This window comes from Siniperca chuatsi, linkage group LG11 (assembly GCF_020085105.1).
Source record: "Siniperca chuatsi isolate FFG_IHB_CAS linkage group LG11, ASM2008510v1, whole genome shotgun sequence".
NCBI lineage: Eukaryota > Metazoa > Chordata > Actinopteri > Centrarchiformes > Sinipercidae > Siniperca > Siniperca chuatsi.
Window position 1 is genome coordinate 21,826,573 of NC_058052.1, and position 15,550 is coordinate 21,842,122.

Sequence of the window (15,550 nt, forward strand, 5' to 3'; positions counted from 1 at the left end):
TCAAATACTTGCCAAGGCCTTTATTTACCCTAACTGCAGAGCAAATCCCATTTAAAACTGGCTTTTATCTCTAATTTCCCTTCTTTTACAAGTATATTTCATCATATCTGAGCTGGAATCCTCCCTGTTATCTGATTGGCGTCTGTTTTAATTTGCTGTTGATGCAGTTTGTTGTTTATACAACTCAAAACAACTCATCTATGTTAACCTGTTGCCTTGATAAATTCAGTGTAATGTACATTTCCAATCAGTGCAACAATAGTTATGTCATACTCATTATTCTGCTGTTCTAAGTTTTACTTCTTTAACATTCATTTACAAAGTTTCTCAAAATGCTTCCACTGTTCTTTTTTCACATGTTTTTAATCACTTCTAAGCTACTGTCAATAAAACTCAAAATTTCCCGCACAGATGTTTCACATTAATAGCCTTTCAGCGACTCAAAATGCCAAATACCTCCCCTTCCTGGCAGGCTTTTAATGTGAAACATTTACAGGAAGTGCAGAGTTTCACTGACTGTAGCGATCTAAACAAATGTCAAAGTAAAAGCATTTGGAAAAAATTGGTGAACCTCTGCAGCTTGCTCCTCATATCTGCTTGAGGCTAGAGGTCAGAAGCTATATTTGTTGCTACTAGCTTAACACACCTGAATCTCTGTCTGAACTGTCTGCGATCAAGTTGCATTGTGGGTAATGTAGGCGGCAAGTCTTGACATGGAAGAAAAATGCATGGCATAAAAAAAAGACGATATCTCTGGTTCTGCTGCATCGATTTTGATCCTTTTTTAAATTTTAACTGTCCATCATGAGCCTGACAATGTTATAGGAGTGCAATGCTAAATTGGTGGAGTACTCTCAGTGCTGTGGAAATGTACATTATGCTTAATTTACCATGTGAACTACTCGTAGAAAAGGTTTCAGTCGTAGTCATCTGGACACTGTTTTCAGAATCAAGACGTTGCGGCTCCCATCATTATCAATTATGGAAATGGTCTGAGAACTCTGAAATTTGAGAATTGAGAATGACTTCTGGATGGGAGCTGAAACGTCTTGATTCTGAAAACAGTGTCCAGATGACTACGACTGAAACCTTTTCTACGATAGAACACTCCTGGACGAATGAGGGACTACACCGTCCCATGTGAACTACTGTATTTGAGTACAGATATTTCCACTTAATGGTTTTTTTACCTGGCTTTTTATTAACAACCAACCATTATTTGTTTGTGGTGGCCATATTTGAATATCAGCTTTTACTGGAGAATTTAATTTAATGACAGCAGTGTTTCCAATACTGCGTGTTAATTTTGCAGTTGAGACAAGCTATTGGCTAGAGGACTGACGGACGACACCCAAATTAGTTCTAAGAATAGATCTGGAGGCAAATACTGGCACCTTTATTCCAGCACATAAATAACACCTCCCGGGTTCCCAGCCTTGATGTGTCAGAGTGCAGCCTTGATCCTCGCTTAGTGATAACTAATCACTGACAATGACCAGCTCTGACAGTTGATCAAACACACACACACACACACACACACAACTCTTGGTTTCTGAGAGAAACAACAATGACCTCCATTGTGTGTTCAGACTGCCAGTCCTTTAGGTAAGACAGTGATAGCTGTAAAGTCTTTATGAGATAATCCTCCTCCAAAGCAAATAATGATATTATTTTACAGTTAGACACCAGGATTGTTCTAACATTCCTATCAAGCAAATTCCATTATGTTGATTTTGGAGATTGTGAAACAAGTCCCATTTGTTGTATGTGCAAAGACCAGCCTTAACACACAGGATCAGATGTTGTACGGGCTTGACCTGAGACTGGTGCAGACACTGGAGTGCAGGCTTACAACACTTTGTGTAAGCAATGAGCTATGTGTGCTGTTATCACACTTTCCTCCGAGGAGTGTGTTTTTTTTATAGCTGCACAGGTTGGAATAGAATATTCTTCTTATGTGTACAACATATCATGTCCACTTGCCAGTGATCGAAATACTTATTGCTTTTTAGAAACTTAAATATTTGGTCGTCCTGCAGGGCAAAAGTGATTCTAAGATTTTGACCTTGGACAAATATTCGCACAGTCTACCTAGAAGGATGGGACACAATGACATTCATATAAATTGTCATTTTTAGGCAAGTACTGGATTAATTAAATATATAACAACTTAAATGTAAAATGTATCAAATTCTAGCCAATTAATTAATTACAATTTTTCAGTCTAAAGTAGTTAGTTTTGCATCATTGGAAAAAGTGCTGACATCGAACTTACTGGATTAATTAAATATATAACAACTTAAATGTAAAATGTATCAAATTCTAGCCAATTAATTAATTACAATTTTTCAGTCTAAAGTAGTTAGTTTTGCATCATTGGAAAAAGTGCTGACATCGAACTCATTTTGTAACTACAATCCATCGGTGATCAAGTGGAGGTTGTGCTTCATTCCACTAAAGCCTTCACAAAACCTGCATCGCCCACACCGACACAAAAGTGTGTCAAGGCAGCAGGCCGTGATTAGGATTATTGTGAGAAGACTTTATTATGAAAGGCTGTTTTGATTGTAACCTTGGAAGCAGACACAAACGCATCAACTGTGTTGGTGGTGTGCCAGTAAACAGGAGTACACACTTCAACCAAATGATGTAGCCAAACACTCGACTCCATTGAACAAATTTATTGGGATACTACAAACTGTTGTTAGAGCTGCAGTCAGCTTTCAGCAGGGATTATCAAATGGTTTTTAACTTGGCTAAGAGCCTGCAGGCAGTCAATTGTTAAGGTGAAACTACTATTAAACAGACACAAATGATGTGGCATATGTGATTGACTGTGGGTGTGTGTTTGTGTATGGCTGGTCAAACATCCTCCTCTTGGGAAAATAGCAGCCTTGTGCAAAGAAACCTCAGTGTAAATGGAGATAACAACAAAAGGTGAAGTAATATTTACACAGATCACTATGTTGTGTTTGTGTTTCTTCGCATTTAGAGCCAAATTGGGATGTCATTGTGGTCTCTTGGTCCCGGTGATATTACACCTGATTTGCATCTTGTAAAATGAAATGTCAAAAGCATACAACAATAAAATGATCAGATATGTAAAGTAACATGTTGTAGACAGAACCGCCTGTAGCCTGGATAAATAATAACCGCCTTTAAAAAAAACAGAGATTACAGAGTAACATGAGAGCATGGGAGTGATGTGGTGAAAGAAGTTAAATGAGGCAGAATCAGCAGTGTTTAGAAATATGTAGCTCATAACAACAAAGTATGCTTTACCATAACTAACTGAAGTATTCAAAAACTCCATGCTGTGCAAGTAAAATATTATAAAGTTGTTTTAATTTCTTATGTTCTATTGTCTTGTTCCCACTACTCAAAGGGATTCACATATTTAACACTGTCTCCAACCTCACTTCTCATTATTCCACAACTACCCAGGAAGGCTAATGACAAATGTCAAAACACTTGATGGGTGCAGTTTGTCAGTCTGCACTTTTATATTTTTCTTATTATGCTGTCACTTTTTATTTGAAATTTGAACATTTATTCAAACGTGGAGGGGGAAAAAAAATTATGTTCTTGACCTGTTCAAATTCAAAATGTACGGTCTATAAATCGATGCAGCAGAAGCGTCGTCTTTTTCATTCCACACTTCTTCCTCGTCAAAACTGTCAGATTAAAGCCCCCAAAATTAAAGCAATCAAAAAGTCAAAATTCTCATTGACATTTTCTGGAAAACATCAATTTGTCTGATTGGCAGCCAGGCGTTCTGAATGGGTTCCCTCAGGCTTAAGGACTTGAGATTTACACTATGTTACTATTCATTGTAAATGACACCCAGTGAATATGCTGACCAAGTTCATGTAATCTTGGCTGTCAGGTGTGAAGAATAGGATGCATGTAAGATAGCTGTTACCATGGAGACAAGCTGCATGATTGACAGCATGACAGTGAGTGTGTGATCAGAATGGATTATCCCCCGGCATGTGTGAAGAGCCTGGATAGCCGCAGACACACATGTATACACACACACACACACACACACACACACACACACACACACAGCTAGACAGAGTTATAACTATTTCTTTCTTACCTCCTTACTTCCTTCCCTCCTTTCCTTACCACTTTACTTCCTTACTTAACCCCTTCATTCCTTAATTCCTTCCTTACTTCCTTCTTTTAGTTTTCTTTTCAGGCGGTCTCGGCCCGGTTGTTAAGTCCACACCAACGTTCGATACAGCTTTCACACCAGCCGAAATGAACTGCACCAAATGGCCAAATGCACCAGAGTTTGTTTGAACCGCACCAAACAGGTTAGCCATGAAAACACCCTTAACCAATCTACCCCTCTAACTGGCCTTTTTTTTTTTTTTTGGTAAAAATGAAATGAGCTTTACATTTAGCTCAGACGGTATGCAGTGAATTTGTGCACGTGTGAAACATGGTAAGGTAAAAAATATTGAGGCAGAGAGGTAGAAAGAGAAAGAAAAGCAAGAGACACAAAGACTGCAATTCAGAGACAGTCAGCTAGGAGAGAGACTTTCCAGCATAATGTGATCTCGGTGTCACTCACACACACACACACACACACACACACACACACACACACACATTATTGCTGGATGCCTCTCCCATGTGTGTACCCTGCTTTATTGCCTTTTCAATCTTCCAACTGTCGCAATAAATAATCTTAATAAAAACCTCTCTATTTAGAAAACAGCATTATTTTACTGTCTGCAACTTACCTATAAAGTGTAGTAATTTACTGCACCCATCTCACAACTAAACAACAAACTACAATGAACAAACACACAAACATAAATCTATACTGTATGTTTCCTCACACATGCAGGACAAGTTGGATTGGATCGGGCTGCAACTTAACGATTATTTTCATTATCAATTCATCTGCTAATTATTGTCTTGATTAATTGTTAAGTCCGCAAAATAGTGAAAAATGTCCGAAAATAGTGAAAAATGTCCAGCACAGTTTCTGAGAAACACATCCAATGTGATGTATTTAAATGTCTTGTTTTGTCGGACCAAGAGTCCAAAACACAAAGATATTCAGTTTACAATTAATCAACAAATTTTTTCCCGCTCTAAGTGGATTAGAAATGCAATACATAAGAATTAAAGAAAAAAAAGAAAAAACTACTCAGAAGTCATGAAGTTTCTTGCAGAAGATAAAGGATTGTTAGAGGTGCTGGGAGCATCTGCACACTTCAAGCTCCACACGTGAACAAATCTGCTGCCACTGTCAGAGGAGGGAAATGCAAACAAGACCTCCTGTATGACTCACACACCCTGACATGACAGCAACTGACAAGGAAGCGTGTACACACACACATACACACAGATGGACACACATGCACACACACCTGAGATTCCCTAATGTAATGTAATCCAATGTGTTGGCAGCCTTCCCTTTGAAACAAACTCACTAGTTTCAATGGAGGAATGTGAACACAGCAGGGCTTCAACTAATAATTATTTTTTCATGTAATAGATTAATTGTTTTGTCTAAAGAATGTCAGAAAAAAGTGAAAAATGCCTATTATAATTTCCTACAGCCCAAGTTGACGTATTCAAATTCCTTGTTTTATCCATCAAGCAGTCCAAAATTTAAAGACATTTAGTTCATTATTGTGTAAAAAAAAAAAGAATCAGCAAATCCTTACAATTAAGATGCTTAAATTTAGAGAATGTTTGGCATTTCTGCTTGAAAAATTACTAAAATGATCAAAATAGTTGCTAAAAATTTTCTATCAATCGATTAATCGAGTAATCGTTTCAGCTCTAGAGCACAGAAACAGTGACGGTGTGGTCTAAGATGTATACCACCTAACTTCAATGTCACCGGTTTGATTCTGGCTGAAGACCTTTGTCTCCACATGTTTCTTGTGTGACTGTACTTCGAACTATTAATAATAAATAAAGGCAAAATGTCAAAAAATAATGAACAGGGGCGCCCCGGCTGAGTCCTTACCGCAGCGGCCTAGGTTCGATTCCCACCCGTTGTCCTTTGCTGCATGTCATCCCCTCTACAGCTGTCACCGCCCAATAATAAAAAAAAGGCAAAATGGCCAAAAAAAGAAAAAACAAACTAATCATAAAACAAATACACAACAGTACAGGACTGGTCGGAATCATACAAAACAGGACATAGCAGAATATCAACATGATATCAACATCGTCTGTCGAATGACAGAAAATGAATAATTTCAGTCATTTATCAACAGTCGCTGGTTCCATCTACTCAAATGTGAGGATTTGATGCTTTTATCTGTTTTTTGTCATCGAAAATTTAATAAAATTGGGGTTTTGGCTTGTTGGTTGAACAAAACAAGCAATTTGTTTTACTGCTCCTCAAATGTGAACATTTTCTAGTTTTCTTGTCATATATGATTTTACATTGAATCTAGTGGGGGTTTTTGACGGTTGGTCATACGAAACAAGAAATGTGAATGTGTCAAGGGCTTTGGGAAACTGTTTTTTATTCACTTCTAGCACTTTATGGACAACCCCCCCCCAATAATCTACAGAATAATAGACAATGATTAGTTGCAGCCTTACTATTACTATTTTTATTTACATTTCATTACATTAGTTGCAGTCCAACTGACTTGTAGATTTGCTTTCTAGTGACAATCATCAATCCCCTCAAAAGTATTTCAATCAGCTTCCGCTGTCCTTGTCAAGCACTGTGGTAAATGAAAATTTTATTCAAGTTGACTTCCACATGGCGCCATATGCTTTGGACAGGGTGGATAATGATGAGCAGATAAGAGAGAAAAAGAGGGCAAGATGAATATGACTGGAGGACAGTCCTGGAAAAACACACTGAACTTCAGGACACCCACACACAACACTGTGTTGATTCAAAGCGTTGATAAGAAAAGAGGAAGGTTTGCATACTGTGGGAAGACTTTTACCATGCATGTTTCTGCACTATTTCTGTTTTGGAGCATTTAACCCTAACCGTCTCCCTCTCTCTTTCCATATCTACATCTTTCTCTTTCCATATATGACTCTCTCCCTCTCATCAAATATTCACAGTTGGTCCCATTAAACATTCACGGCGCAGCGCTGCTACATTTATCTGCCCTCCACCAATCAGCCTCCAGCGAGTGTACTAGAAGCCCACCAAAAGCCTGAAAACACACACACACACACACGTCGTCTGCCTGCATGGCCTGCAATGTGGCAGCCTTGCAGAGAGGGGAGGAGATGACTAGAAAGACGGAGAAAGAAGTGGCAAAAGAGAGAAAGGGACAAAAAAAAGAAAGAGAATGGAGGCTGAGGGAGAAATGAGACACATGAAAGAAAATCAGATGAAGAAAGGAAGCAAAGAAAAGGAGTCTGAGGGTCCACTCCTCAGCTCTTGTCCATGTTCAGTGAGAGCAGAGCAGCCTTGCACCTCAATAATTCAACAGCGGGACGAGTGCTGCCAGCCTCTCCCTCCTTCTCTCTATCCCTGACATCACAAGGCCTTACCTAATAACAGGGTAAAAATACACTCGCTTCACAGTTCGACACAATACATGACACATAATTGTAGCTAAAAATAACATGAAACACCGTCAAGATAGATCACACTGTCAACAGCGTTTCCTTTGGGTGTTATAGCGCGTCTACACAGAAAGCGTTTCAGCCACATTTTTCAGTCGTCCGTCTAACACACGTCTGACGGAACAGATGCGCTCCTGTTTTAATCAATACAGCTGTTTACACAGGCCGCGTAACAGCTCGCGTTTCACCAGCATTATAAGAGGGTAAGCGCGACGTGACCATATTTTTACACTTCAAGTCTATTTTCTTCCCTTCTACATGCTTAACTACAGTGAGTGTGGTCTCTGAGCGCTGCCAAAACATGGGTGACCTATATTCAATACTGTGCCTTGAATTCAATTAACTGATATTCAAATAACTGCTGAGAAAAGCAGCAAATATTCACATTTCAGAAGCTGAAACAGAGAGTTTTGGGCTTTTTTCCTTGAAAAATGACTGAAACAATTAACCAATTAATCAAAATACAGTAGTTGCCAATAAATTTTTGTCAATTAATCGACATATCTTTCAGCTTTAAGTAACACTTAGAATCAACAATCAAAAATGACTAAGCACTGAACCACGTATTACAGCATAGACTGAACATTACTTTGGATGGGCACTTTGCTTAAGAGTGCAAACTACTCTAAAGTCAAATGCAGGGGCAAATTTATTAAAGAGATGATGGCCACAAATGGTCAGTTACCACTACAAATAAATATAGAGCTAAAACGATTAGTCAATCAATTGATAAGTTGATCAATCACAAACAATTTTTTTTAATAAATCAATTAAACGTTTAAGTAATTTTCAAAGCAAAAGTGCAAAAAATTCCAGCAATTCTAATGTGAGTATTTGTAGGGTTTCCTTGTCTCCTATGATAGAAAACTGAATATCTTTGGGTTTTGGTTTGTTAGTCGGACAAAACAAATATCCCCTTGGGGTCTGGGAAATTGTTATTTTTTATTTTAGGACATCTTATAGACCAAACAATTAATCAATTGATTGAAAAAATAACTGGCAGATTAACCGATAATGAAAATAATCGTTAGCTGCAGCTCTAAATAAATCCTTTTCCTTTCACCTGGCAAACGTCCAGAGCACACCTAAAACAGATCATAACATGGGAAAGATGTCAGGGAAGTGAGGCTGTGTTCAGACAGACATCAGCCTCATCCTTCATTTCAATGAGATCAATAAGTTGATGAAGATGGCTCCAGCAAAAAAGCTGAACCAATGCAATGCAGTGTCATCTGGAAATGGATTACATTATCAAATATGTGCAAGTTAACATTCCTAGTAGATATAGAAAGTGAACAACCCAATTTACCTCACAACTGTGGGACAGAGGAGAAGATGGCTGTCATTGTGATACATTTCCAGAGTTGTACAACCTGTTACATAGTAACAGTCTGGCACCCCAATGTTTTTCTGACATGCTTGTAAGCTATGAACCAGCTAGACCCCTCAGGTCATCTTGAACAGGCCATCTGGTTATTCCCCGGGTCTCCACAAAAATTGGTGAAACTGCCTTTAGCTTTTACGCTCCAAGCCACTGCAACATCCTACCCAATCATATTGGGTAGGATGTTGGGTGTGCTCCAACGCTATCGTCTTCCTTTTTAGCTGCGCCTTTCAGTAGTCTGGTTTGCCAGTCTTAATTATTATTTTATTTTATTCTTACTTCTTTTATTGGTTTTAATTCATGTGTCTAATTACTTTTTATTGGTCAACTGTTGGTCTTAATTATTATTTTATTTAATATTATCTTTCAAATGTTTTTTAACTCACATATTATTTAAGTGTCTGTTTTAATCGTGTTTACATATATCTAATGTTTTATCTTTACACTATCATAGTTTTTGTGGCTGCAACTTCCGTGGTAGCTCACGCTCTGTGCGGCACATTGTGCTTCCACCAGGACTGAAATGTGCTATATAAATAAAATTTTGCTTGCTTGATCACCACTTGTTTCTGCTGCCCCCAATTAGCCAAACAAAAATCAGCTATTGCAATCAATAATTACCATTATCTGTCAAAGCCAAAATACCCATTCCGACATCATTGAATTTCTTTAAAATGCTTTTTGTTTAATTTACCATAACAAGAAGATTTATTGCAACATCATCAGTGGATGCAGTAAATGCAGAAGATTAGTGATGATGACAGTGAGCTCCATAAATGGAAAGCTGCAGACGAAAGCTGAGTGAGCAAAAGCAAATGCTGACTTGCTTATATGTAGATATGCACGATTTGGTTATTAAACAATGAGCTGAGCTACTGTAATGAACCTACTGTCAGAAAGAGAGATATGAAAATATCTCCCAAACTTCCATTTACTGTATTCTTAAAATGTAACCACTGACTTCTGGTACTTTATCTTTGTTCAAAATGGATTCAAGCCTCTACACGAGACGTACAAGTCATGGCTCATCACAAAAGCCAGGGAGAGGATAACACTTTACTGTATCTCCTCTTTTCATTAGAGTGTGCACAAAAGCATGTGAGAGCCCTTCATCACTAAAGTAAAAGTAACATAAGCTTAAGCACACTTCCCTTCTTAACTTCTGCTTCCCACAATTTCTATCAGGACGCCACTGCTGCCTCAAGCTAACAATAATTGTTATTATTTATTCCTGTAAACTGATGCTGGAGATGATGATAGAGTCACTTGTGAAATACAGTATTACAGTATCAGTTGCCTCGACTGCAGAAACATTTACACATCTGAGTAGCCGGTATTTGAAGTATAAAAACAACAATTTACTGTTTTGTGGGGTGTGATTCTGAGCAGTTGCCAAGCAAACAGCAGAGACTCCAGGAAGTTACTGTGACTGGCCAAGAAATAAGCCCCAGTAAAACGGGAAATTGACATTTTTTCACTTCATTTTTTTTTTACGAATCAAAGAAACGAGATATAACATGTTCATTAGTGAGCTTCAGAGGTGCTGGTAGGCGGATTTGTTTCCTGTTGGACAGAGCCAGGCCAGCTGTTTCCCCCTGTTTCCAGTCTTTATGCTAAGCTAAGATAACTGGCTGCTGGCGGCATTTAACTGGCAGATATGAGAGTGGTGTCGATCTTCTCATCTGACTCTCGGTCAGAAAGCAAATAAACGTATTTCCCAAAATGTCTAACTGTTCCTTTAAATTAAGATCTATCAGTTAATAAACTGTTCAACCGAAACACTAAACTTTATAGTACAGTATACACTAAGCGTTGCCTATCATAGAGTGCAATAATCAGCATTTTTAAGGTGTGTGTACTGGTGGTTTCGATGCTTTTTCTGTTTGATTATTCATGATCAGTACAGTTTTGTATCCCATTCTTTAAGGTCAGTGAAATCCACAACCCTTGAATATGATCTCTTCATTTTTTGAAGAATATTTTTTGAAGAATGTATAAACTGAACTGATTTTGGTTTTAAAGATAAAATTTTATCAAGGTTCATTAATGAGAACATGTTTCGATAATAGAAAATATGACTCATAGCCAATTAATTCAAATAAAACATGGTAACTGAATGTAGTATGAGCTTAACAATGTGTGTCTGTGTCGATGCACACGTGTGAATGTCAGTGACAGACCACGTGTGCATGTGTGAATATCCGCTTCAGCGACTGTGCGCATGCATGTGACGCCACACGACCAAGCCATAATAGCTGACCTCATCGCAAGCCAATGTGCCCTCCCTGAGCCACACAGAATAGGGCTTAATCCTGCCTACGCACGCACGCACGCACACACGCACACACGCACACACACACACACACACACACACACACACCCCTCGTAAAACCAAATGATACTCCAAAGTTCCCCAGACATCAAACTACCAAAGCTGATATACTGCACGTTCAGTGTTTGCAAACACTAACAAGGAACACACAAGCAGAAATCAGACTAAACATGTACAATATGTGTGGATTTTTTAATTAACAGCTGTGCCAAAGAACAAGGCACTGAACCTCCAGCTGCTGCAGTACTGTAGTGCTGGGTTGCCCTGACGTATTGTTTGTCTGTGCATGGAGACAACATAATCCACATGACATTTACTATAAATGAAAACATCTTTTTGATTGCGGTTGTGTTATCTTGGCTACAAATTGGGATTACTTCCGTGTTCATTTCAATCAGTTATGACAATAACAATGTACTTAAAAGTAATTGCTGAGATCTGTGAACACAGCAAGATCGCTACAATGATGTCTGACGGGGAAGAAGAAACAAGCGATAAGATGATCGGACAAGGTTATAAACAAGGCAACAGTTTAGCCACCAAAACCCCTTTATTTGGAGGTTAAACTTATCATAGTGGAGGCTCACCACCTTGCCTAAAACAATGAACGCTTCTGCTAATGTCAGAGGAAATAATTACCCTTTATGCGCAAAACTACAGAAAGTATGGTGGGTCAAAGTGTCGGTCTGTAAACTAGATGTTTACAACGGACGGTTTGAGTAATTGTACGGGTCGCCTTTGTTTTCCACTCCAAATCCATTTGGCTAGCCTGGGGGTTTGTTTAAAACCTGTCCAATCGTCTGACTACTCATCTTTCTTGCCTCGTCTGACTTCTTAAGACTGTTGCTGCATTCCCAGATTTCAGCACTTAACTTGGTCAGTACAATGTTATCATGACCTGAAGAAACAATGGCCTAAACTATGAAAATAGGACTTCAGTTGTAAACCAGAATTCTTCTTATCTCATTATTATTTCTCCTTGCCTTTCTTTCAGTTCTATAGGCATGCTGTGTGTGGGGGGATGTGGCAGGGAGAACATACTTCTTGTGTTTGGGAAAAATACATTGGCAGCACTAGCACATTTCAGCTCAGATTAAGGGCACTGCACGCTGGAGGAGAGACTAATGTGTGTGTATTTCACAATGTGAAACTATATACAGACAGGCCTTGTGCGCATCAAGTATGAGAAGTGTTGAGTAGGTGAGAGAAAATGTGTGCAATTGTGTTTGTGCTTTAAGTGAGAAAAGAGTAGTCATCTATAAGTGTGTGCGTGTGTGGGTGTTTGTGTGACCACAACCCAGACACACACACAGATAGGACAGACAGCCTATGGGATGAAGAGTTTCACCCCTGCTGTTGTCAGCTAACTCCAGACCACTGCCAACACAGCCCTCCATGCAATACACACACACACACACACACACACACACACACACACACACACACACAATAGATCAAATCACCTGGTGAGAAAGGTTTTTTAAGATCTCTCCTCAAATCAATCTTTTGTTTACAGAGAAGGGAAGGAGGAGAAGGGAGAGAACAACACAAAAAGGAGGGGAAATGACATGGGTGGGGGTGTTTGAGAGAGGCAGAGAGGCAGCGGGGGAGACAGAGCAAATCAGCCTGCATTCCCTGAAAAAAGAGCAGCCCAATCAGTCCAGAACTGGCCCTGATCTGCAGCTCATATCATCACTCAACCTTTGGTGGCCTGGTCTGATGCTTACTTGGACAAACATGCAGCACACGCAGAGTCTGCAACATGTTCACACACCAACACAAGAAGTGATACAGTGAAGGATCAATGGAAAGCATGAGCAAACACAAACACATGTGAAAACCAAAACAATCAACAGACAAAAATGATTTTGGATTCAGCTACATGGCTGAAGGAATGCTATAACACACGCAGTATAACAAGCAGATGACACTGACAACAAATCTGCCACAAACACTGAAGCACAGGGGGTGGTATTTCAACATGTGTTAACCTGCACATACACACACACACACACACACACACACACACACAGGCTGCCAGTAAATGCAATAATTCTGAACTGACCACACTGACTTCAAGGATAAATCCAATTACAATTTGGGTCTTATTTTTGTAGTTTTGGCTATCATTTCTCACAATAACACTGTACTCAAAGAGATAACTGAGATCTGAGACAAGACACATAAGCAGTTGGACTAGCTAAATGACTTTATTTAGCACCTGAAATGTTTGTAATAGGACTGTCACTCTTTATTCGAAATTTCAACTGCCATTCAGACGTGGGACAGAAACGTAACATTCAATTTGTGATAATCTGTTAAAATTCAAAATTGTCATTGTATTTGCGCAACATGCCGGGCCTCGTACTCCAGCACGAGGCATTCCTAAAATTCACTGGCTGGCTGTTTGCGGACTTTGTAAAACACAACTGCCTTGTAATGTTAGCTTGTCATTCAGGTGAGGCAGCAGTGGCAGAGCAAATGAACAAAACATGGAACACTGCATTTCATCTGACAAAGTTTACACATGATCTGACAAGCAGGCAGGGCAGGAAAAAGCCGGGTAGGGCAGGGCTGTAAGCATAAACGGCAGGGGACTGGCCTACCTAGCGGGCTAACAACAGCAGTCCACAAGTTGAAAATTATACAACATTTTATCATATGCTTTTGTCGTTACCATCTGTTAATGTCCTTGCAGTTTAGGATAGGCTACATGGGTTGCGGTTGAACTAACTGGAACAAATTACATGTTAGTTTGAATTCAATCGAATGTCATTTGTGACAGCCCAAATTGGTAAAACTCTTTAATTGCACAGAAATACTTGACCCCAATTTATGCCACTCATGTATTATCATTACATTTGAGTCACAGAACTAAGCATCTGTTTTTCTGAAAGACAAATCCCTGGCTATAGGATAACTTAGCAGCACTTCCGACTGATTTTGGAAATAGAGTTGCAACCTGGGAAATGGTTTAAAAATCTTTTTTTTATTATCATGCAGTGGATTGAACATGTATCTTTCAGATGTTGATAGATAGTTGACTCTTTAAGGATTCATGAAATACCTTCAAATAAGCGTTAAGTGTTGATAAATGACATTTGGCTTTCAGAAAATGGTCATTTATTACTCAGGAAAATGGAGGCTGAGCTCTGTGACTCAAATGTACGATAATACAGAGATGCACAAACATGGAGCTGAAGAAAACAACTATAGTAAATACAGTAGATCAAAGTTGAACCAGGAAGACAGTCTGTACATTTGGCTAATCTGGGGGTCTTTTTCTCACTGCTCGTGTTTCTTGCTCTGTTTGACTTCTTTTTAGCAATGTTGCCACGTTCCCAGATTTCAGCAATTAACTGTGTTAGTAGAGTGTTATCATAAGCAATACAAACCATGGCCAAAAGTCTTTAAATAAGACCCAAGTTGTTTTAAACCAGAACATTCCTTTATCTCACCCTCAGAGCTGCTGCAAGAGTTGAGGATATTTTAGGCTAAAGGTCAAGCTGGTGCAACAGTAACCATAACAAACCAAAAATGGTTGCAGACAACTGCCAGAGCCCACTGAACCTCACTGTACAACTTAAACCGCAGCAGCCCAGCTCTGCCAAGTGGACTCATTGCTATTCAGGAATCTCCACTGACAAGGATAGGACAGAGCGCCTGGATCGCTGCTCTCCAGGAAATAAACTAAGAAACCTGCAGACTTCACTGAGCAGCTACAGCAGCGTGGAGAGCAGCTTTGTTGTCAGCTTTCAGTTTGCATAAATTCACTTTGCTCCTTGACTGAGATGCTGAGTATCCGCTGCACTTACCTCTGGCTGAGAGCTTTTTTGTGTTAATAATTTTAGCAGCATACTCCTGGCCGGTGGACTTCTTGACGCATCGGCGAACGACCGAGAAGGCACCCCTGGAGCAGAAGAAATCGATGACATATGACAGATCAGTGGAAGCACTTCAAACATAACAAAACTCTCAGTTACATTTGTGCGTCACGGGGGAAAGTGAATGGCTGTGCGCTGAACTTGTAAGGGCATGAATTAATCACATACACCTAAAGAGAGGGGAAAATAAGTCGCACGGATAATTAACACATTCTGATATTCTGAGTATGAGACGTGAGAAGAGGTCCTGGCTACTAGCGCTTGGCAGGGGAGGGAGAGGGCTTTGTCATTAGCGCACAGGCAGAAACGTGAGTAGGGCTACAGGAGAATGAAGCCACTGAGAGGTAGAATTAACGCTCAGCCTGGCGG

The 15,550-nt window shown here is 39.4% G+C and overlaps 1 protein-coding gene across 31 annotated transcripts in view; it reads right to left on the reverse strand.

The window, feature by feature from the left end:
* The window catches only part of camk2g2 (calcium/calmodulin-dependent protein kinase (CaM kinase) II gamma 2), a 77,565-nt gene that overhangs the window by 61,110 nt on the left and 905 nt on the right, over positions 1–15,550 (reverse strand). For all 31 annotated transcript variants that reach the window (XM_044213461.1, XM_044213446.1, XM_044213441.1 and 28 more), the window contains exon 2: positions 15,113–15,207. In XM_044213461.1, the coding sequence (XP_044069396.1) occupies positions 15,113–15,207 (95 nt within the window). The remainder of the gene's footprint in view (positions 1–15,112; positions 15,208–15,550) is intronic.